This window comes from Heterocephalus glaber, unplaced genomic scaffold (genome assembly GCF_053883595.1).
Source record: "Heterocephalus glaber isolate CG9 unplaced genomic scaffold, H.glaber_assembly_v1.0 deba00001429, whole genome shotgun sequence".
Lineage (NCBI taxonomy): Eukaryota > Metazoa > Chordata > Mammalia > Rodentia > Bathyergidae > Heterocephalus > Heterocephalus glaber.
The window spans coordinates 32,695,606-32,720,120 of NW_028258294.1; the positions used below are offsets into that span (position 1 = coordinate 32,695,606).

Here is a 24,515-nt window from a genome sequence, read left to right on the forward strand (position 1 = left end):
CTCTTTTACAGATGAAGAAACTAAGGCACAGAGGAGTTAGGAAGCTTACCAAAGGTCACACAGCTAGCAAATGACATACTCATAGCTAAGATTCAATATCAGGCAGTAGCTTGATAGTCCACTCTTAAAAATTGCTTCCCAAATAAGCCTTAATTTCTGTAAGTAATGTCCATTTGCACTCCAAAATAGACAAACCAGTAGAAATTTCCCATGAGGTTCATTCTTCATGAGAGTTCACTTACTTATCTCTCCCAAACTAATAGCTCTAAAATAGAAACTCAGTGTTTTAATTTGCATTTAGTCAATTACTAGTGAGGTATTATACTTACTAGCCTCTGGATTTCTCTTTTGATTTTACTTATGATATTCTTTGTATATTTTAATTTTATGTTATCTTTTTCTTTCTGATTTACAAGAGTTCTTTCTATATTCATTCCCTTATATAGGAATCTCCAGTCAGTTTTAGACATTGCAAATAATTTCTTCTATTTTTTATCTGTGACTATAAACTGCTTTAATTATGAAATAGTCAAAGCAATCAGATCCATGAATTGTGAAGAAATCCATCGTCACCCTAAGATCACAAACATGTTCACCATTTGTTCTTACTGGCTTTTATTTTTGTTCTTGCTAGGATCAAATCCAGGGCCTCATACAAGGTAGGCATATGTTCTATCACTGAGCTACAGCCCCAGCCCCCTACTAGTTTGATTAAATTATATTTCATTTAGGTCCTTAATTGCTTTAGGGTTTCTTTGTTTTTGTTTTAAGGTATAAGGCAGGGATCCAGCTTTATTTTTGTCCATATACTAAGCTAATTTTTTGAGCACCACTATACATCTCTTTTCCACTTAACTGTGACACTATCTTTATCATATACCATCTCTCCAATATTCCTGAATCTAGTTTAGTACTAATTCTTGTTTTCTCAGAAGAAAGATCACTGAGAAAGTTTTTATTCATTACCAATTAGATTAATGAAAAATCTAATCACTCATTGCTCACAAGATCCCCAAGGATTCAATATTAGCTGGAATCTTCCCCAAATACAACATCCAGTTAGGAAATGATTTTAAAAAAATAAATGTATATTTATTAAAAACAGAAAAAGAAAAACCTTGGCCAAATAAACCCTGGAATACAGAAATCACCACTTCCTGCAGAAGCCAGGTACAGTATTGGCATACCTCAGAAATTCAGGTGCCTCAGTCCATAGATCAGGTCTCAAGTATTCCTCTATAGTCAAAATTGGCATTCAACAAGTTGCTGGTCTGTGAGGGCCCTGATCACTATTAGCACAGGCAAAGGATACAGCTGGATGCCTGGCTATCTCATGCCACCACCCCAACCCACAGGCACTGGCAGAGCCTCAGAAAAGCTACATGTCCTCAACACTCCACTTGTAGGCAAGTTCCTCCACTGCCTTTTTGCTGGCAAGCCTGGCAAAGCGCTTCTGTTCAAATCCATTGGATCTGTAATCAAAGGTGACATAATTATCAGTTAGAACCCTCTGCATTGCATATTTGTTTTAAAAGAAAGAGAACAGTTCATAATCATTAGGGAGAAAAGTAAGACATATTTCAGGTATATGCAAATAGAATCCAAGAGTCAAAATACGTAATTTATCCTTTTCTTAGTCCTTTTCTGGACCCTTTTCTCACTGTTTGACAACTACTCAAACCCTTCCCACTCTCTAAAGGTCCAACTCACTCTTAGCTGATGTCCACATCTTATATTTATCCATTCATTAAACAAATATTTACTGAATTCTCGGTGGACATTAGGCATTGTGGTAGACACTGTAGGAAAATTAGTATGACACAGTGCCTGTCCTGATGAACTCACAGTAAGTAGAGATGTTAAGACAGACATTTAAATAAAACAAAAAGCATAATCTGTGGTAGAAATACGTATAGGGTACCACAGAAACAGAATGGGGACTTCACTCAGCTTAAGGGAGGAATGGTAAAAAGATGGCATGAGGTATGGACCAAGAATGGTCAGTAGAGAATTCACAGGAGCGGCCCCTAAGCTAAGTCTGAAACAAGAATGATTTAATCAAAGGGATGCAGGTAAGAAGCAGGGGACATCAGGGTCAGGAGGTCATTTCAGGTCAAGGCACAGCACAAAGGACAAAAACAAAGGCACAGAAATAAGTTATTCTAGTACTTTCAAGGAACCAAAGGCAAACTACAGACTGAAGTATGACAAATGAAGTGGTCATGAGTCAAAGCTGGAGAGGCCAAACCATAATGAGCTTTGTAGAACATGGTAAAAAGTTAGATTTCATCCATAAAGGATGGGTTTAAAGCAGGAGCATAAACTGCATTTCAAAGAGATTACTCTGGAAGAAAGTCTCTGCAATGCCCTTGGCAACAGATGGTAAAGGAAGGACAGCAAGAGGGATAACACAATAGGCAAAACTAGTAGGATTTACTGAATGATTAGACAGAAGGAAAAAGGAGAAAGTAAGTTTGCCTCACTGGTTAATAATTTGAGTGACCATGTGAATGAGACTGCCACCAGGCAGGCTAGAGAGCAAAAAAGCAGCAGTAGACTTACAGCAGCAGAAGCTGTTTTGAAGGCAGTTTTGTATATGTTATATTTTAGGTGTCAAAAGTGCATATGAAGAGAGAAATCCATTATGGAGCTAGATGCTCTAAAATGAGCTGGAAATACAGACTCGGAATCAGGTATATAGAGATGGTGTTAAAGGTCTGACTAGACAAGACTCAGCCAGAGAGAGTACAGTCCATTGAATGAGAATGACAAGAGGTTTTGGAGAGAGCCCTGAGAAACATTTAAGGGGGCCAAGAAGAAATGATAAAAGAAAAGAACCAAGAGTAGGGTGTCATGAAGCCAATACAAGGGTGAGCTTCAAGGAGGTAGTAAGTGGACCTCAAACCCCTTCCAACTACTATGCGTTATCTAAAGTCCTTCCCCTTTTTTAAGTCCTGGGAATCAAATCCAGTACCTCAAGTTTGGTAAATATGTGCCTACCAGTGAGCCTTGTCCCTAGGCCCTTGTTATTTAAACTTCTTGAAAGAGCCTACATTCACTGTCTCCATTTCCTCATGTTTTATTCACTCTTTAATACAAAGAATGTGACTTTTTTTTTAAATTGTGCCGTAGAGCTAGCTCTCTTTCAGGTCATTAGTGATATTCCTTGTTGCCAAATCCAACAATTCTTCCCTTTTTCTCAAACTAGTCACCAGGTTCTACCATCTTCTTCCCTAACCACTGCTCTACTTCCTCCTCTCTCCACCCTTATCACAGTCAGACCATCATCATTGTATCTGGTCTATTTGGTGCCTTTCAAATACTCCACAATATTGCCATAATGATTTGTCTATCTAAAATACAGGAGCTGCTTTTTTTTTTCTTTTGGTACCAGGGATCAAACTTAGGACCTTGCGTTTGCAAGGCAGGCGGTGGAACCACTGAGCTAAATCCCCGGCCCTAGGAGCTGCTTTTAATACTGAAATGGCTTCCCTCGCCTCTAGGGCACGGACCACATTCCTCAAAAAAGCTCCCAAGGCGTTTTGTGACTAGAACTCTGTCAAACTCTCTAGTCCATCTCATACAACTCTATCTCACACTTTATGCTATCCAACAAAAGCAAATTGTTTATGACCCCACCCCATCCTATAACACATGGTATTCCATATTCTATGACTTAGCACAAACAAGACCCTTTTCCCTTAATATCGTTCCTTTCTCTTGGCTGGTTACTGATATCCTGTAAGATTCAAATCCTCTAGGAAGAATTCTCAAACCACATCCTCGCTCTTCAATGCTGAATTTACTCTCCTGTTGTGTTCCCAAAGCATGTGAAAATTTTCTATGGTAACACTAACCAAGTAGCCTTGAAATTATCTGTCTGCTCATATAGATAGAAAGTGAGCTCCTAGACTTGGGGTCTGTCCCTCACTCAATGTGAAATCTTTGGCACCCAGTACATAGCTGTTTAAAGTTAAAACATGTATGTTGGGAAAAAAAAGTTATGTTAAGGACTTTCCTAAGAAATACATGGAGTGACTAATGGAAGACTTTAAGAAAAAGGAAAGCTTATTATAAATGGCACCATCTCCAACCTTAGAAACATGCATATTATTCAGGAGCATCAAGGAAACCAGTTTTTTACTTTGGGAAATAAATACTTAAAAGAATCAACCTTAATATGACCACCCAAAGGAAGGCAAAGATATCTGCTCTTATTGGCAGCTAATGCAACAGGGCAAGAAAATAAAACAAAAGGCATCCACAATGAAAGTAAAATTATTTGTATTTGTAGATGGTATAATCCTCTAAATATAAAATTTAATAGGATCTATAAAAAGAGATATTGTAAGGCTGGGAATTTAGCTCAGTGGTTCCACTACCTGCTTTGCAAGTGCAAGGACCCGAGTTCGATCCCCAGTACCAAAAGAAAAAGAGATATTGTACAAAGTGAGCTTTATTACCGGTATAAGGAAACAATATTTGTTGCCAAGAATAAAGTTTAAGCTTTCAAGTGTAAATTAGAATTCTGAAGAATTGTATGCATCACCATGAATTTGTTAGCTTTCCATTATTTAAAGACTTCTGTGATAAAGCCTGAGACAATGCTACCAAAAGCAATTTTTTTTTTTTGGTACCAGGGATCGAACTTGGGTCCTTGTGCTTGCGAGGCAAGCGGCGGAACCACTGAGCTAAATCCCCAGCCCAACAATTTTTTGATATTATATAAAGTATACCAATATTTGGAAAGTCTGAAAAACTCAACAAACCAACATGTTACAGATGATTGATGCATGGTATTATAAAATTATGCATGGGTATAAGATTCAAAGTATAAAGCTGTATAAAAAATTCTTTGATATGCTTTAACTAACCTGAAAGGAACTAGCACTTGAGTTTTTGTATTGTACTTTCTTTTTCTACTACCTATATATAAGGCAGAATTTTCTTTCGACAGTTCAGCTAAATAATATTTCACAATGGACATATGCAAAATCCAGCTACTACTAACCTAAACATTAATGAGATAGACACGCAAAAATGAAAATCAACATCATCCTTCTATTAACATAGTAACATGTAATGGCTCTATTACTTTATAGAGCAAATTAATACTTTTTAAACATATTGGTTTAATTTCTATTATGGTAAATATCAATAGATATATGCCACATAAATAAAAGGTTTATGGAGTAGTCAATCATTTTTAAAATGCAAAAGGATCCTGAGATTAAAAAATTTGGGAATCACTGTGCTAGATGTAAGAACAATGTTCTTTAGTAGGCAAAAGGAGATGAGACCCACTATGTATGTAGAAGGACTGACATTAAGTAGGAGCAAATATAGTTCATCCATCATAACAGACAGGAAGTTAAGAGTATATAGGTGCAGATGCTGGTAGGTGAATAGATGGGGTGGTAGGAATCTTTGAGACATTACCGGAGACTTACTCCTAAGACTGAAGAGAACTATGGTTCAAGCACATTTTAAAGATATAACAAACAGAAGTCTCCAGATCACAACCAATCACTCAACTTCTCCAAACTTTAGAAAATATTAAAAATGACCAATGTCTAACACAAAGGGTGTCCCATCTGGACCACATCAGTTGTTTATCTAGAGTAGTGGTGGCAAACCTACGGCACAAGTGCTGCAGTGGGCTGTTTGTATCATCAAAAGCTCTAAAAGGTTCATTATCACTAGCCTAGAGCTTTAAAAAACATTCTGAAAAGGAAACAAAGAGGAGAAAGAAAAGAAAAGAAAAGAAAAAGCATACTATTCACCTTGTGATTACAGCAGAGAATGAGTGTAGTTTAAGAATGGTAGTGAAGGTTAGGGTGAGAAGAAAGTGGGCAGAAAAAAATGAAGGAAATAGTCTTACCTATCCACTCCATCCCAGCGATATCCAGGCCAGATATTGAATCTGTTTGGCGGTGGCGCTGGTCCACTGTATCGAGGTCTCACTAATGAGAGGAATGAAAAAGTTACTTATGTAATTTAATTCTGAGATGGATGGCGATGGGGGAAAATTTTTCTATGTCTTACCCTGAAAGAATGGCCACCATCAAGAAATCAAATAATAATAAATGTAGGCAAGGCTGCAGGGAAAAAAGGAACCAGTCTACATTGTTGGTGGGAATGTAAACTAGCACAACCACTATGGAGATCAGTATGGAGATTCCTCAAAAAACTAAAACTAGAAATTCCATTTGACCTAGCTATTCCTCTTCTATATATCTTCCTGAAAGAGTTAAAGACATCAAATTACAGCAATACATACATAGCCATGTTTATCACAGCACTATTCATAATAGCTAAATCTTGGAAGCGGCCTCTATGTCCATCAACAAATGAAAGGATAAAGAAAATGAGGTCTTTACACACAATGGAGCATTACTCTGTCACAAAGAAGGTAAAGTTCAGTCATTTTTTTATCTTTTGGTACCGGGGATTGAACTTGGGACCTTGCACTTGCAAGGCAGGCGACAGAACCTCTGAGCTAAATCCCCGGCCCAGTTCAGTCATTTTTAAGAAAATGGATACACCCTGAGACCATGTTAAGTGAAATAATCAGACACATAAGCTTAAATATCACATGGTTTCTCTTATATAAGAAACCTAAATTATAAATAAAGAGCAAAACAAAAGATAGGTAATAGGAAGTAGAGAGATAGATCTTTCTCAAATGGAAAGGGCAACAAGAGATGGAGGGAGGAGGGAGGGAGGGGAGGGAAAGGGTACGAAAAAAGAAATTACGATGTGTTATGCACATGTACCGACTTCACACAAGGAATGTAAACATTACACACTGCAAACACATACTCATAAAAAAGAAGAAATCCCTACCAGTTGAACTCAAACTCCAGACAAATACAAAGAATTTTAAATTGTATAGGAGAGGGCCAGGGATTTAGCACAGTGGTTTTGCCGCCTGCTGCGCAAGCGCAAGGACCCAAGTTCGATCCCTAGTACCAAAAAAAAAAAAATTGTATAGGAAAACCCTCTTTGCATACAGCTATGTAGAGGAACCCCAATAATTCTCTCTTCACTAAGCCAGCTCCAGCTCTGAGGGTTCCTAGACTCACCTTTCTTATTCTTGTTCTCCTTGGCCTTATTTTTCTTGATGAAGTTGGCCATGGGGTCTCCCTCTCTTTCTTGTTCTCTCAGCATCCGATCCAGATCTTCATCATCAATATAGCGGGCCAGAGGCTTCTGCATCTCCTTCACTGCATCCTCCACATTTTGTTGCTGTTGCCGGCTCTGGGCAAGCCTGGGCAGGAAAAAATCATTCTTTTAATATTTCCACTCCTACATGGAGATGGACCACAATGCCATATTCAAAGACCCTCCTCCTGGCAGTGGCCAGTGCCAAATATTTTCTTTCTGGTACCAGGGATCGAACTCAGGTCCTTGTGCTTGCGAGGCAGGCAGTGGAACCACTGAGCTAAATCCCCGGCCCTAGTGCCAAATATTAAAAAGGGTAAAATGGACCAGGTATTTAACTCAGTGCCACCGCACTTGCCTTGCAAGCTCAAGATCCTGAGTTCAATCCCTGGTACCAAAAAAAAAAAGTAAAATCCTCAGAATGTCAACTGCAAGTACAGAATCTATCAGTGTTGGAAAAGCGATTCAGCATACTGAATGTCCATTCCGGATAACTAAGCTTTGAAGAAAAGCAGAGAAACAACATGCTCCAGGCACTGCCATCTTGCTTTCACTTTCAGTGATGCCCTTACCCTTTGCCCCACTGGGCATACAGCTCTTCTCGTTCTGAGTCCTTCTCTGCTTTTCTCTTTTGCTCTAGACGTTCCAGTTTCAAATTCCTCTTACGACCAGACTTGTCACGAAACACAGTTTCAGCAAACTGGAATTCGGCTGTGAAAGAAGAACTCTTTTTAAGATAAATGTCTGAGATCAAAATCAGAAATAATATTCTAACAAATGAAATCAACTGCTTGGGATTTTGATGCTGGATAAGAACATCTGCAGCCAGACCACAAGTAGTTCCCACTAACATATAGGTGTATATTGAGAATGGGCCTAAGAACTGACATTTTTCAAGAGGGAAACACTTGAATATCCTGAAAGGTTAAAATGATGCATAAAAACCAGAGCTGGGATCTGATAGCAATTAAAAATTTAAATTATCAGGTATAACAAGCTATCTTAAAAAGAAAAAAAGCTACACGAGCCTAGACTGCACCCTGCACTTTCATTTTTACCTTCAAACGCCATGTTTTCTTGATCCCGTTTTTTGAGCTCCTGCTGTTCTTGCTGTATGTCAGTTAACACCAACCCAGTTTTAGCCCCAGAATACATGTGCGCAGCCTGTGCAATGGAAAAGGAGTATCCAACATCAGTAAGACAATACAGCAATAGGCTCCATGGGTCTACACAGTTAGTTGCATTTTTGTCTACAACAACCACACCAAAGACACTAGCTTTTATTCTCCTTACTGACCACAAGATTTACAACATAGAAAAAAAGAAACAAAATCTAATTTCATAAAAAATTTAATAGTACTATCAACTTTAGGAGTACACAGAAGCGCATACCAATAATTCATTAAAGAGAGAGCTAAGCACTTACATTTCTGACTTTTCATATGTAAAGTGCACACGTGAAGACTCACTCACTCAGATCATCTGATGAGAAACCTGTATCAAGCTCTGGGCCACCCATTAGAGACCCAGTATATAAAATATTCCATTTAAAGTACAAATTTAAGCAAACCTAAGATCCTCAAATTGTGGATATGTAATAAGGACAATAATAGAAGACATAAGCACATGAAAACTTTCCACAAATCTACACTTTGTATCAAGATAGCCAATAAACCCCAAACCACAGACGGAGTATATATTAAACTGTCAAGGGGTCCAGTTAAAATAGGGACCTTACTCTTCTTCAAAGAGGTTCAAGGACAGGGTGGTCTGTCCTGCCAGGATCAATCTTCTCCAAACCCTTCTGCAGAAAAGACTCACCTGAGAAGTCTGCCTTGGAGAGAAACACGTGCATTACAGGCTCTATTGTTCTTACCCAACTCACGAGTGAGACTCCTTTACTACTGCTAGTGTTCTTTACAATGTAATCACTGTACTCTGAGTTCATGTGTGTTTCTCTTTTGCTAATTCATCAAACTTTATCCCAGATTTAAAACAAAACAAAATATTGACGCTCCACACAATATAATTTGCAAAAGTGATTTTATATTTTAAGTTCCTCTCCTTAAGCTCTAGATATAGAAACCAGTAGTTCAATTTATAATAAATTTATAATAATAAATCATTAATACCAAATCCTTGCTTTGTCTCAGACACTGTGCTGTGAGTTTTAATTACACTAATTCATACTGCATTCTCACAAAAGCCTTACACTGTAAAATAGAAACTAGCATTCTTCACATTTTACAGATGAACAAGCTGAGCCTTAGAGATATCAAGTATCTTGCCTAAATCTCACAGATAGTAGCAGAAGTAGGATTCAAATTTGCGTTTGGTTCAGGACTGTGCTCCTAACCCCACTCTGCAAAGGAAAGCCGTCAGTTCTTAAAAAAACAAGTTTTCGGGCCGGGGATTTAGCTCAGTGGTTCCGCTGGCTGCCTTGCAAGCACAAGGTCCCAAGTTCGATCCCCGGTACCAAAAAACAAACAAACAAACAAAAAAATAAGTTTTCCTCCAATGATAATGCATGCCTGTGTGTACAACAGGATAATTCAAAATCTTGGAAGCAGCCTATCTGTCCATCGAAGGATGAATGGATAAAGAAAATGTGGTATTTATAAACAATCAAGTGCTACTCTACCATGAAGAAGGATAAATGTAAGTCACTTGTAAGAAAATGGATGTAGGGCCAGGGATTTAGCTCAGTAGCGCCACGCCTGCCTGGCCTGCCTCGCCTGCCTTGCAAGAGCAAAGTCGTGAGTTTGATAACCAGTACTGGAAAAAAAAGAAAATGGATGTACCTTGAGACAGTAATGTTAAGTGAAATAAATCAGACACACAAGCTTAAATGTTACATGTTTTTTCTTATATGAGAAACCCAAAATATAAATAAAGAGCAAAATAAAAGGTAATAGGGAGACAGATCTTTTCAAATGGGAATGGGATCAAGAGATGGAGGGAAGAGGGAAAGAAAGGGGATGAAAAAAGAATTCAGATGTGTTATGTACAACTCCCCAAAAGGAATGCAATCATTATGTAATGCAAATGTATGTTAATTTTTTTTAAAACCCACAAGTTTTTCTGGATATATTAAAATGAGATTAGTGGAATTATGAAGTTGTAAGACAGAACCTCTTATGAAATCTGGTACAGGTTGAGCATCCCTAATCCAAGTCTGAATTCTGAAATTCTCCAAAATCCAAAATTTTCTGAGCATCATGTTAGTGTTCAAAAAGTTTTCAATAATCAGACATACAAGCTTAAATATCACGATTTTGCTGATATGAGAAACCCAAAGTATAAATAAAGAGCACAATAAAAGATAATAGGAAATAGGGAGATAGATCTTTTTTGGAAAAGGGAAGAAGGCCAAGAGATGGTGGAGGGGGAAGGAGATGAAAAAAGAATTAAGAGGTGTTCTCTACATACTAACGCCTCACAATGAATGTAATCAATTTCAGATTTTTGTATGCACATATTCCAAAATCCAAAAAACTCCAAAATCTAAAACAAGTCTGGGGCTGGGAATGTAGCTCGGCGGCATGGCACCCGCCTGGTAAGTGTGAGGCCCTGAGTTCAATTCCCAGTACCAATCAATCAGTCAATAAATTAATCAACCAACCAATCAATCAATAAAACAAGTCCACTCCCAAGCATTTTGAATAAGGGATATTCGATCTGCATTTAGAAGTCCATCTAATTTGAGTTATAGCCAGTCCTGCCTTTATAGAGACAGTTCCAAAAGTCCTTTTAACTAAGATTTATTGTACTAGTGAGAGCTACTTCCTGCTCCTCTGGCCTGATTCTCAGGGATTTATATAAAGCTAAAAAGTAGGAGTCATTCTAAGAGAAGGAAATGCCTCCCAGATATCTGTACCTTCTTTCCAGGAGGCTGACTCCTTCGAGGTGGAGACAGATCAGAATCCGAAGATTTGGTCCTCTGTTTCCTCCTTGGTGGAGAGAGGTCAGAATCAGAGCTCTGGCGTCTTGGTCTATTCCTTGGAGGTGACAGATCTGAATCAGAATCCTGGTGCCCTGGACTCCGTTTATGCCGTGGAGGTGAAAGATCTGAATCAGAAGCTTTCCTGTAGTCACCTGGGGAGAAAGAAGAGTTCATCATGTGACACTGATGTCTCCTAGGTGAAAGGCCTGTAAGACTTATCCTATGGCTGGGAGAAGAGCCTAGAAATTAAAGAATAAATGAGGGCTGGGTGAAATAGCTCACTGGTATAGTGCTTGCCTAGCAAGTATGAGACCTTGGTTCAATCCCCAACACTGTAAAAAAATTAATTAACTAATCTCCTTAGAACTTTCCAAGTAAGTTAGCACATTTGTTTAATCTTCTTGTGAAAAACAATAACTAACCTGAACACAAGTATGGATGACACAAGAGAACAAAATCAGATTCAACTTTTACACCATAGGCAGGATATGGAGGTTCTATTCCCACAGGACTAATGAATGCATGAGATATCAACACACTAATCTATGTATAGTTACTTCCTCCCCTCCAGGCCAATAAAATAGGCAAAACAACTTGAAGCAAGCCCTCTGAACTGTGGTACAAGTCAGAAACACCTAGAATGCTGTATATTCTGATGTCCTTAAACAAGATAACAAAGTATTTTAATTTAAAATTAAGAGTGCCTAGGAACAAAAGATGAAGTAAAATATTTCTTTTCGTAGGCCTAAATTCTAGATAAAAGGATCACAAGGGGCCAGGGATTTAGTTCAGTGGTTCAGTTGCCTGCCTCACAAGCAGAAGACCCAAGTTCAATCCCTGGTACCAAAAAAAAAAAGGATCACAAATCACCTCTCAAAAACCAATATGCAATATGCATTAACAGTCTCAAAAACATCCATACCTTCTAAGCTAATAAATCAACTTCTTAGCTTTCTAGGAAACCCACCTATAAGTAAAATTTCCAAGTAATCTTTAAAGAAGCAGAAAAGGAAATAACCCAAAATAGGGACAACAGTTTATATATAAGACTATTCACTAAAAGAATTAAAAACAAAAGCTCAGAAATAATCAAAAACATGTAATAGGGAAATGACTGAGGAAATCTTAATAACCTAATGTCATTAAAACTTATACTAACATAGAGATGTTTTAGACCTGAAAATTATGTTAAGAGGACAGGAAAGATCACACGTGATAACTTATGTTCGGCACAGTCAGGAATCAACTCTATCAAGAGCACATAATAGGGCTGGGGATTTAGCTCAGTGGTTTCGCCACCTGCTGTGCAAGTGCAAGGATCCAAGTTCAATCCCCAGTACCAAAAAAAAAAAAAAAGGTGAAATTTTAATTAAACTAAAAGACACATTGCCATACTCTCTCAAAATACTCCCCCTTGCTTCAAACACATTCACCCCATCATTCTTGTCACTTGATGAAGCAGTTCTAGAAGTCTTCTTTCATGAGTGTCTTTAGTTGCCTGTCATGGCTGCCTCAATGTCCTGAACTAATTCAAAATGTTTACCTTTCATGGTAATTTTGACTTTGGGGAACAGCCAGAAGTTGCACAGTGCCAAGGAAGGGACAAGAAAAAAAAGAGAGAATAGAAGGAAAAAAATGGAAACAAAGGGGAGGGAAATGGAAAAAAAAGAAGCAAGATATATCATGTATAGGTACAGATTCCCTATGATGTATGTTATCATTATGTATATCTAAAATGTACCAATAAAAATTTTTTAAAAAGAATAACAGAAAAGAAGTTGCACAGTGCCAGAGCCAATGAATAAGGTGGATGAGGACACACCACAATGTTTTTATTTGACAGAAATTGCCATAAACAATTTGAATTGATTCAAGATGTCAAAACAGCCATAAGATACAAAAGGAAAAAAAAAGATACAAAAGATTCTGAAAACTTCTTCAGAAAGTGGCAAGAAATATAGGATAAGTATGCTATATTTCTTTTTTTTTTTTTTTTGGTACCAGGGATCAAACTCGGGTCCTTGAGCTTGCGCAGCAGGCGACGAAACCACTGAGCTAAATCCCTGGCAAGTGTGTTATATTTCAATTCCCTCTTGTAGTATATGTTTATATGGGGTAGGGACACTAAATACATACATATAAAAACTTTCTACCCTGCCATTGTAGTTTTTAAACTCTCCTGAGTCCAGCCTCTCACTTTACAAAACGTTTCCAAAGAAACTCATTCTCAACCCCTTATAAAGCAAGTAAAGGCCCAAAAGAAAGCTTCCAGAGATTCTCTCCCATGGCAGTCATGATGCTTACCTTTAGAATCAAGCTGCTTCTTATCTCCAAAATGAGATTTTCCTTGTTTTTTTCGGGGAGGAGAGAGGTCTGAATCATATTCACTTTCGATGTTCTTCAGGAGTGATGGATGAGTAGGTCCTGACCCCTTCCAATGTGAAGAAGTCTTGCTAGAGGCTCTTTCTGGGGTTTTATTTCTTTTGATTCTGGGCAGTGAATGAGCAACATCAGGGGCCAAATGAGAGGAGTCATGATGACCCCTCCTGGGATGCCATGTGTCTGAGGAGTCAAGAGTCCTCCTAGGTTGGGATGGGTCAGAGGCATTGTTATGGATACCTGAGGAATCATGAGGGACTCTTCTAGGAGATATATCTGAAGAATTATGATGAGGTTTCCTAAGAGGGGATGCATCTGAGGAGTCATGGTGGATCCTCCTGGGAAGAGATGTGTCTGAGTCTTGACGGGCCCTCCTGGGAGAAGATGGATCCGGGGTATCATGACGGGCTCTCCTGGGAGGAGATGGATCCGGGGTATCATGATGGGCCCTCCTGGGAGGAGATGGATCTGGGGTATCATGACGGGCTCTCCTGGGAGGAGATGGATCCAGGGTATCATGACGGGCCCTCCTGGGAGGAGATGGATCCGGGGTATCATGACGGGCTCTCCTGGGAGGAGATGGATCCGGGGTATCATGACGGGCCCTCCTGGAAGGAGATGGATCCAGGGTATCACGATGGGCCCTCCTAGGAGATGAATCCGGAGTATCCTGATACATAGGTAAGGGCAGGTCTTCACTATGGTCTAAACATAAATAGTAAAGAGTCAAATTCCCACAAATGCTCTGTCCACCCCTCACACCCGAATTTTCAAAAGATGCCCCAGGAACACACACCTTAGAACTACTCAGAAAGCCCTAAAGGTGTACACAGCTCTCTTTTGTTTAGGGGGAGCAAACCAACATTCATGGATATCTTGAGAATACTTCTCTTATTCATCTATTTGCAGAGCATTTTAAGTACACTTTTCATATTCCTGTCTCTTGTAAACTCTTCCAAAGTCGTGTCTTTATTTCAGGAACTCCCTCCAATGCTGGGCCAGAGAACAATGAGTGATGAAAGGCTCCAACTGAGTTACTTTCTGTACTCAGAAACCCTAGTGGAAAAAAAGTCAGAGCAGAAGGGACACCTGGTCTATAACTTCCTATGTCTTAGTACTTCTGAAGAAGTTCTGAATTCTTTTCCCCACTGTATATTTCAGGATCAATGATACATAGAAACAAACTATGCATTCCTCTTTTAAAAAAAAAAACATAGAGGCCAGGGATTTAGCTCAGTGGTACTGTTACCTGCCTTGCAAGTGCAAGGTCCCAAGTTTGATCCCCGGTATCGAAAAAAAAAAAGGTAAAAAAGCATAGAAAAGGAAAATTTTTCCCATAATAGGAAATTTATATTTTTTATATTTATCTATTACTGGAACTCACCTCCCAGAAGCTTCCATTTGGTGCTAGAACGAAAAGCCTCCATCTGCTTTACCTCTTCTGGTCGCTCATCCACAAACTCAGCCACCTTTGGAAGTAAAGACACTGTGCTGGGGAAGAACGCAAGATCTAGCCAAGAAGCATTGTTGTCTCAAGAACCTGAAGCTACTAGCAATTAAGAATGGGAATGACTGCTGAGCACAGGGGTGCACACCTGCAACCCCAGTACTTGGGAGGCTAAGGCAGGAAGAGCACCACAAATTCAAGCCAGCCTGAGCTGCACAGTCACTTCAAGGCAGGCTTGAACTACACAGTAACAGCCTATCTCAAAAAAAAAAAGATCAAAGAATTCTAATTCCTAATATATACTGGGCCCACACACCCAAAGGAAATCATTAAGAAATATGCAACAGTCCTTAGTTATGTTTGCTCCATAAAGCTCTGATTGTCACTATTGGCTTAAGTGTAGATCTTTCTCTGCCAGTCATGTTTTCTCCAAAGATTAATTTCTTTCATTACAAACTTTTTTTATTACCCCTTCAGCTACACAACTGCCACTTGTAAACTAAATTCCTTTTACAATTTATTTTTACATTCAGAGTGAAAACATAAGCTGCCTTCCTGTCACACCTATCTCTAATTAAGGCCTCTGAACCCTATGAAACTTTGTTGTAAACAGTCACAATGATAAGTCTTCTTGAATCCAACCAAAGGAGCCACTGAGATGGACACAGAATCATAGATTCCTTCATATTCTCCAAACTCCTAAACAAAGTAGAATCTTGGCCCCCCAATCCCAACCCAACAGCAGTGCTAGGAATTGAACCCAAAGCCTCATGCCCACTAGACAAGTGCTGTACCACTGAGCTACATCTCCAGCCCTGGAATCTTCTCTACAGTATCTCTAATAAATGATCATTCACCCAATCCCTCCCTGACAAAGAACTCACTAACAGGGAACTCATTCTCTTACAAGGAAGTCCACTGCATTTTTTGCACAGTGTTAGTCTTAGTATTATTGGACCTATGCTTACTCTCCTATAACTTTTTTCCTTCTATCCTAATTCTGAGCTCTGATACAAAAATTCCCCTTTCCACATGACAGACTTTCAAAGATAGCTGGCATGATAAATTCTAGTTACAGAATAGCAACTGTGTACTAGGCACTGTGTTGTGTCCTTCACTTATATTATCTCACTCAAACCTCACAACAATCCAACAAAGAAAGATTCTAGGGCATTTACCAATAAATTGAACCAGAGAGTTTAAATAACTTCCTCAATGTCACAAGCTAGCACACTGCAAAACTGGAATTCAAATCCAAATTAAGTCCCCTCTACTACTTCTCTTCTCCCAAGATCCTACCATCATTCCTCATACAACCTACTTTTGAGATCTCCCTCTGGACATTGATGGCACAGGCTTTCAAGTACGACGAACTGAGATCTAAAACCCCAGCTCTGCCACTAACAACTGTGTAACCTTTGGCAAATTATTCTAAGCTTCAGTTTCCTCGTTGTAAAAGCCAGACACAAAGGATTGCTGTGAGAATTAAATGATATCATTCATGTAAGCTTAGTAGTGCTTAGTATGTGGTAAATGCTCAATAAAATAAACTTATTAGTTACTCTTATGCAAATTGTTATTACTGTCATCATAATTATTTTTGTCATCATTATTGGTGGTCATGGCAATCTTGCTATAACAAAAATGAACTCAATCATCAAGGTCTGTTTTAACCACTGCAGAGTACACTAGGCCTAAAGCCTCCTTTATTTAGGGTTCTGGACCTTCACAAAAGCAAAAGACAGTATTACAAAGGAAAATTAATAGACTTGAGCCAGGATGTAGCTCAGTGGTATAGTGCCTGCCTGGCAAGTTTCATTCCTGGTACATCCCACCCTTGCTCTGCAAAAAAAAAAAAAAGAAAAGAAAACTAACAGACTTGACTACACGAAAATTAAAATTTCTAAAAGGCCAAATATTATATAAATGAAAAGGCAAATGACAAAACATACCTACAATATATAAAATGCATATGTTCTTATTCTATAAATACCAAATGAAACAATGAAGAAAATAAAAATCCCCTGTGCTCTAATGATACTTGATGCCTATGTGGAATATATCTTCAAAATGTATTTATTGTTGAAACTGTTTAAAATTTAGTCTCTTATTCTAGGGTGTAATCACTAAAGCACAGATAGTATCATTTATTCATCTATGTATCTCCAGTTCTTAGCAAGAATGTACAATTTTAAAGCTTAGTAAAACCAAAGAACAAAATGGGCAAATAATAAGTTCCTTTTAATTGAACTCAAACATCATTTTTAAGGTAGATTCCAACAAACTGAACCATGAATAATGCTAATCATGGTTCAATCACTATGTCAAGGTGTCTTGCCTCTCTGTTCTGATTTGTAAGCTGATAGGTCCCTCCATAAACAGAGAAGTCATTCAACAAATGCTGCTCATATTATGATGGGGTTATGTCCACTAAAACCTTCATAAACTGAAAATATCATAAGTTGAAAATGCATCCAGGCATGGTGGTGCACACCTGTAATCCCAGCACTCAGAGGCTGAAGCAGAAGGATCACCTTGAGTTCAAGGTCAGCCTGAACTACCCTGTCTCTCACACACACACACACACACACACACACCAAATGTACAGTTTTATCTGAACATGTATTGCTTTCACACTACTATAAAGTAAATATTAAAAAATCAAAAGTTAAATCATCAGTAAGTCAGGACCATTTGTATAAGCATCATGAAAGAAGACTATGGTAAACAGCTCTTTGGAAAGTGTCACCTCTTCTCTGTGCTGAGCTCTCCCTCCTAAAAATCTATGCACTGGGAATCAAGACTGAGAAGCTTGAACCATCTCAAAGTTCTGACAAGAGGACCATCCAAAAGATACCTACCACTGGCAGATCTACATCATCTTCCTCTTCCTTTTCTGGTTTAGTGGTAGAGATAGCTGTCCAGCTCACATCATCATCAACAATCCGCATTCTAAATAGAACAAATAAAATTATCAAAATAGAAAAAAACACTTATCTATTGGTTTAAAGGTGATGTTAAAAATCCTACATGGTCTAGTCTTTGTTTATATAGACAACTTCATCCCATGCCACTACCCTCTCAATTCACTTTCACTGGTCATTTTTGGGTGCCTGGAATGAATCAAGTTCCTTACCATGTCAATTTTCACAAATGAACCGCCTTCTTTCTGGTGACCTCCTTTTCTTCTCATTATTTATTAGGAGATTCTTACTCATCCTTCAGGTTCTAGCAAAATATAAATTCCTTGGGTGTATCTTCCTTGCCTACCCTCTCCCTAGTCCCAGGATAAAAAACCTTGAAGCACACTCTTGTAATACTTTCATTGTATCTATCACAAAACAAAGAAATCAATTAGTTGTATAAAGCTTATATTTTCATTAAACTATAAGCTCCATTTAAAAAAAGCACTAAGCATTCTTGTTCAGAGAGGCATCCTCGATATCCTGCAGTAACTAGCATAGGAGATACAGTCAGTCCCCCACATCCATGGGTTATGCATCCACAAATTCAACTACCCACAGGTTGAAAATATTCAAAGGGAAAAAACTATCTGGGGCCGGGGTTAGCTCAGTGGTTTCGCCACCTGCTGTGCAAGCGCAAGGATCCGAGTTCGATCCCCAGTGCCAAAAAAAAAAGAGTATCTGTATTGAATGGGTACAGAGTCTGTCATTATTCCAAAACTAATGCAGTATAACAACTATTGACAGAGCATTTATATTGTGGTAGGTATTATAAAGATGATTTAGAAGATGAATATGGGTTATACACAAATGGCATGTCATTTTATATAAGAAACTCCAGTATCTACATATTTTGGGAACCAATTCTAAATTACTATGGGATGACTGTATTCAAAACATATTTGTTATATGGATGAACCGTGATATGAAGTTATTATTTGAGAAGGTAGAAACACTTGAAACGTCTCTAATCACAACAAGCACTTAATATAAACAGTACTGTTCAGTATACCTTCATTTTAAAGATTAGGAAACTGAGACTCAGAATGATAAAATATCTTGCCACAGCCACACAGCCTATAAAGAGGCATAGCTAGGATTCAAACTCTGATCAGTACTGTTCCAGAACTCAAAGTACTTCTACTGCATGGCACTGCCTCCAAAAAATCCACACAAATCAGAGTGGAAGAAGATAAAAAGCAAGAATAAAACAAGAACCAAACCAGAAAAGAAAATGGACTAGTTCTTTGAAAGTATCTGAGTTCACTGGATGTATTAGTTTCCTAGGGCTGCCTATAACAAAGTACCACAAACTGGATGACTTCAAATGACAGAGATATATTCTCTCACAGGTCTGGAGGGTAGAAGCTGAAATCAAGTCCAAATCAAGGTATCTATAAGGCCATGCTCCACAAAAAGTCTGTTGAGGATTTTTTTGTCTTTTTTTTTTTTTTAAAGATATAGTCTCAATTGCTCAGGCTGGGCTTGAACTTGTGATCCTCCTGCTTCAGCCTCCTAGTTTTGCTAGGTTTAGTAACCTGTGCCAACAGGCTGGGTTCTTTCCTTGCCTCTTTTAGCTTCTGATGCAGGCAAACCTTGACTTGTGGCAGCATAAATCTAATCCAGCTTCTACCTACATATAGCTATTTTCCCTGTGAAAAATTTCCCTCTTCTTAAAAGGACAACCACAGTCATACTAAATTCAGCACCCAACTTAATCGAGTATGACCTCATCTTAACTGGTTGATTCTGCTAAGATCCTATTCTCAAATAATGTCATTCTAAGGTTCTCGATAGAAATTTGAGGAAGGAGAGCACTTTTCAACTCAGTACACTAGGTTGATAAATTTTCTCATTTGAACAATGATAACAATAATATCTATTTCATTGTAATAGGAAGCTTAAATTTATTTCAAAGTTCTTAGGTGCCTGGCACACAATAACTGTATAAATGTTAGTTGTCACGGTCAGCACTAGTAGTAGAAGAGTAACAGGATATGTTTTGGGTCTTTGATTTAGGATCAGATTCCTTGGGATTTGGGAACCGCAAGGGCTGATTCTGCGCCCTAAAAATCCGAGCCCAGAGGCTTTGAATTAGCTCCACTATTTTCGGGCCACGACAGTCAACCTCTGTGAGGACGAAAGCCTACTAAAGCGGGAAAAGAGTAAAGAAAGTTACAGCCTGGCTTTAACACATGGTAGGTGCTGCTCAGAGGCTCCTCTCTGGAAGAGGGGAGACAGCAGCAGTAAGCCGGAGTCTGGAGCGGTGTGAGCGGAGGCCTGGCCGAGGAAGCTCCAGCGAAGTAAGCAGCACGGCGAGACCGACCCACCCGGGGAGAAGAGGCCGGCAGCCGAGGGCGGAGTCGGAAGGGAGAGGGGCGGCGAGCCGCAACAGGCACCGCCCCCGTCAGGACCAACTCACCCCTTGCCGCCGGCCCCTCCTGGCTTCGGTCGCTTTTTGCGCCGCTTGCGACCGGACGCGGGTCCCCCGTCCATGCCAGCATCATTCTCGGACAGGTAACGCTTCAGGTACTCGGCCTTGGAGAGCAGCGGAGCTGCCGCCATAACAGCAGCGAAAGCGGGAAGACGGCTCGGCGTTGGGGACAAAATTCTTGAACGCGAAACAGAAGGTTAAGGCCCGAGGGGAGGAGCTACAAGCGGAAGTGGCGAAGGATGCCCAGAACCACCTGACAGATTAGTGGGATTCGCCGGTGTCGCGTTTGCGAGCAAACCCGAATGTTAACACCTCCGCAGTCCAGTCTATGTTCTACGACAAGGTAATCACGTTTCTATTATGTCCATGGTCCAACGTCCTTGACGCTACACAAGCTGACCCAAAAAAAGGTCCCCCGTCCTCAGCGGTTTCAGACCGCCAGTGTAGTAAACAAAGTAGACTCTTTTTTGGCTTCTTGAGACAAGATCTCGTGGTGTAGGCCAGGCTGGCCTTGAGCTTGCAGTGTTCCCCACGCTGGCCTCGAGCTCGCAATCCTCCTGCCACAACCTCCAGGGTGCTGATATTACAGGCGTGCGCCGTATATTTCCTAGCTGTACGAACTACAGCCAAGTTTTTTTTTTTTTTTTAAACAAAAGAGAGGTGGGAAATAAATAATGGCATCCAACTCAGAATGGTTGCGAGGACTGAGATATTACTGTGCCAAGTGCTTAAAACAGGGTCCATAGTCCGTATACGCATTGTTGTGCCCAGATCGCGAAGTCCCCAAAGACCACCAAGGAGCCGATTCCGATGCAAATGCACGAGGGTCTTTTATTCAAGCTCGAGCAGGGACTCTCAATTGTCACCGACGCAGCGGATCAAGATCGAGAGCCCCGAATTTTAAATTACCAGGGTTTTTATAGAGGTTACAGCAAGGTTTGGAGATTTTTTAATTTAGCAGTTACATGATTGGTTGACAATTAGTGAGCATGAAGTGTACATTTTTGATTGGCCAGGTGCATGAGGGGGAGGGGTTGAGGGGCGGTTACATGTAGGTTTTACGAGGGAAATGAGGGGCAAAGGTTGGTGGTCGACTGTCACGTACTGATGGTCAGCAGACACACTATTAGTCACGACCATTACGTACTGACAGTCAGCACATCTACAGATTGTTCTATGGATGGGGGCCCGGAACGTTTATTTCCTGGGCAAACAGATGGCTGAGTAATTAACTTAGGGACTTTGGTTTGTTACAGATTGTATCTTTTGTCCCAGAGCAAACACATTTTAACCATTAATTTGAGAGGCTAGGGGAATGGTGGATTTTAGCAAAATGGAGTCGCTTTGGTCTCACAGCATCTTTAAGTGAATGGAAATCCGCTGGAATAGTTTTCTAGGTACATTCAAAAGAGGAAAAGGGGAGGGGGGATCAGGAATGCCAAATCCAATCTAATCACTATGAAAAACGCTGTAGGTTACTCAAACCTATGTAACTTCCCCACATTTGATATTACTAACAGCTCCTAGTTACCTAATGAAGGAAATTGTGTAAAATCTTCCCAATGAAAAATGGTTATGGATTTTTTTGCAGCATAACAAGGGAAGCTAGAGATTGAATTCCAGTATTCAAACTTTGCGGGAGAAGGTTGGAGGGGGGCAGCTTTATTTGAATCGTTCAACTCTCACAATTTTCAGATAGGTTTATTATTATTACTTTACAGATGATAAAACAAGCTTTACCAATTTAAAGTATATTTGTCAAATAGGCATTGTACTTTATAAATAATCTTGGGATACATGTTCAAAAATTTATATACAAAAGAGCTTGGGGATTACTACTTTGAAGCATGAATTTTTTCAGTGCTGGGGATTGAACCCAGGACCTGGTACATGATAAGCAAGTGCTCTACCACTGAGCTACATACCCAACCCACAGCAAAAAATCTTTAACCACTAGGCTACACTGAGTGGTTGCAGCACAGGCCAAGAAAGGAAAGCAGGCTGTCTCTCAGGGCTTGTGAGAGGGACACCATGGAAGAAAATAGTTTCACCACCTGGAAGACCTCACAGATCTCCAATAATGAACCCCGACTTGGTTTCCAGTTCACTCTGGTGTATCGGAAACTCAACTCCACCCTAGTGTCAGTGGGCAGTTAGACTCATAGTTGTGCTCCAGGGAACATCAGTACAGCCCCACTAGCCCCCATCAGTCCAACCCCTGCCTATCTCCATCTTCAGTTCTATTCCATCCACTGACAGCCTCAGCCTGATAAGACCCAAACTCATATCCCAACTCCATCACACACGGCAGCTAAGCAGGATCAGACAAGTATGTGCTTAGTGGACAATCTGAGCTTTGCCTTTTCCCTGAAGTTGCAGCTAATAAAACATGTACAGTAATTATGGGCTTGAGTTCAAAACATCCAGAACTGGGTTTGAAGCCTGCCCCATAGCCTTCTGGAAATTACCTAACTTCTTTTAGGTTGTTTTCTTATCTATAAAATGGAGATAATTTATAAATCTTCCCCAGAAAGGGTTTAAAGCAGAAAAAGAGGTGCTTTAGAATTTTTGTGAGGATTCTATGAGAAATTACACAAAACCCTTCACAATTCACTTCACCCTCACAAAACCTGTACAAAATGATGCCACTAGTGTCCCCATTTTACAGACCAGGAAACAGAAGCATCAGAGATGCCCAGCTAAACTGAGGTGGACACACAAAATAAACTCAGCTCTTTTCTCTTCACAGGTGAAAACTGCCATTTGCCTATAAAGAGAAGTGTTTAAAATGGGGGTTTTTTGTATTAAATTCTTTTATTGGTACATTGTAGGTATACAACACAATTACATTTCTCGTTGGGAATTGTACCTTTACATAATGCATCTTGGATCTTATTTTTTCCCCATTCCTAGCCCTCCCTTCACGCCCTCCACCCTTCCCTATTTACAAAGACTTTATTTCCAATGAAATGTTTTTAAAATAAGAATAAAGCCAAGGAGTTTTAAATACCACTGCCCTAAATTTAAGCACAGGCTTCCTTCCCTGCAGTGTGCCAACAGGCAACTGACTTGCCACAAGCGTAGAGGGAGAGTGGGGCAGGGTTGTAAAAAGTCTTACCATCACTGAAGCTCAGTTAGCCAGATCAACTGCCCTTCATACCTATTCCCACCACATACCCATCATGGACACAGGTGTATGTGCACTCAATACCTACCTCTTGCTCACAGGGCTAATGTACTTACCAAACTTGGAATATGAAGTAGGAGGCATGCTCTTAGAAATGGACCTCATGTTATAATTACAAAACTCCTTAAATTTTATTCTTGAAGCTGTAACTGAATCTACATGTTCTTGGGCAGGCACTTTTGACTGTCTTACCTTCCCTGACCTCAGGACTTTCTTTACCTTATTACCTACATATGTTACTTTCAGTGCACAACAGGGATCAATCTAAAACAGATGATTCATAATCTGGGGAGGATTATGTACAACAGGTTTTATTAGCCATATGCTAAGGACTGTAGAGCAAGACACAGTTAAACAGATATAAGTTCCTATCCTAACAGACTTTGAGAAATGAGAATGAGTTGAGAAGTGCTTCAAGAGAATGTTCTGAAATAAGGATACCAAGCCCTGGCCCAGCCAAAGATCAGAAAGTACCTTAGCTGGATTAGCCCAGTCTGGCCCCTGGTCCTCAGACTACAGTTTCAGTAACTGTACTCTCAGGTTATCACCTCCCAGTAACTGGATGGAGTCTGGTAGTTATAAACCAGAGTACCATTCTGACCCTTCACAATGGGAAACCTGGTGTCAGGGGCCATCCTCATAAAGTAAATGTCCCCCTGAGAAAATTCATTTAAGACCAAATGACAGATTAGAAAGTTGTCCAATAAAATCAGATTCTCAAGTCAGTTGGGAACACAACTACAGTCTCTTAAAATAGAATACCTGCATATAAGAAGCCTAAGTAAAGTACTGTAGCTTTAAAGTTTGTGAGTCACTTGCTAACATGAGTCTCTAAACTTCTTAAAACACCTCACTTAACAAAAATTACACATACAGGTATGGAAACTAGTCCTAAATGATAGTAAGATGTCAAACAATCCACTATGGACAGATGTATGAAAGCAGAACCTTAGGAAACAAATACCTTTGAGGGAGAGAGGAGGCAGATTCCAAATAAG

The 24,515-nt window shown here is 39.6% G+C and overlaps 1 protein-coding gene and 1 long non-coding RNA gene across 3 annotated transcripts; one reads left to right on the plus strand and one right to left on the minus strand.

Annotated features, from left to right (window-relative positions):
• Positions 1–1,067: 1,067 nt before the first annotated feature.
• Positions 1,068–20,485, minus strand: Bud13 (BUD13 spliceosome associated protein). Of its 2 annotated transcripts, none has more exons than XM_004856640.4 (10): positions 20,319–20,485; positions 17,795–17,885; positions 14,871–14,955; positions 13,412–14,191; positions 11,042–11,259; positions 8,223–8,328; positions 7,737–7,875; positions 7,086–7,270; positions 5,882–5,963; positions 1,068–1,472 (listed from the first exon to the last, which is right to left on the minus strand). In XM_004856640.4, the coding sequence occupies exons 1-10, from the start codon at positions 20,459–20,461 to the stop codon at positions 1,379–1,381; spliced, it is 1,923 nt and encodes a 640-aa protein (XP_004856697.1). In that variant the 5' UTR covers positions 20,462–20,485; the 3' UTR covers positions 1,068–1,378. The 2 variants fall into 2 exon arrangements, with proteins under 2 accessions (XP_004856697.1, XP_021093330.1); XM_021237671.2 differs by lacking the exon at positions 20,319–20,485 and adding an exon at positions 18,070–20,292.
• Positions 20,484–23,203, plus strand: LOC110344273 (uncharacterized). Its single transcript, XR_002386748.2, has 2 exons — positions 20,484–20,673; positions 22,999–23,203. It is a non-coding gene; the product is annotated as an uncharacterized LOC110344273 (long non-coding RNA).
• Positions 23,204–24,515: the final 1,312 nt, after the last annotated feature.

What these genes read in the sequence shown, in the direction of transcription:
- Bud13 (XM_004856640.4), bottom strand. Translation starts at nt 20,461, where the DNA reads ATGGCGGCAGCTCCGCTGCTCTCCAAGGCCGAGTACCTGAAGCGTTAC. An exon ending in GAAGCAGCTTGATTCTAAAG is followed by an intron (nt 11,260 to 13,411) that starts GTAAGCATCATG and finishes CTTTCTCCCCAG; the next exon opens with GTGACTACAGGAAAGCTTCT. An exon ending in TATGCCCAGTGGGGCAAAGG is followed by an intron (nt 7,271 to 7,736) that starts GTAAGGGCATCA and finishes TTTCCTGCCCAG; the next exon opens with GCTTGCCCAGAGCCGGCAAC.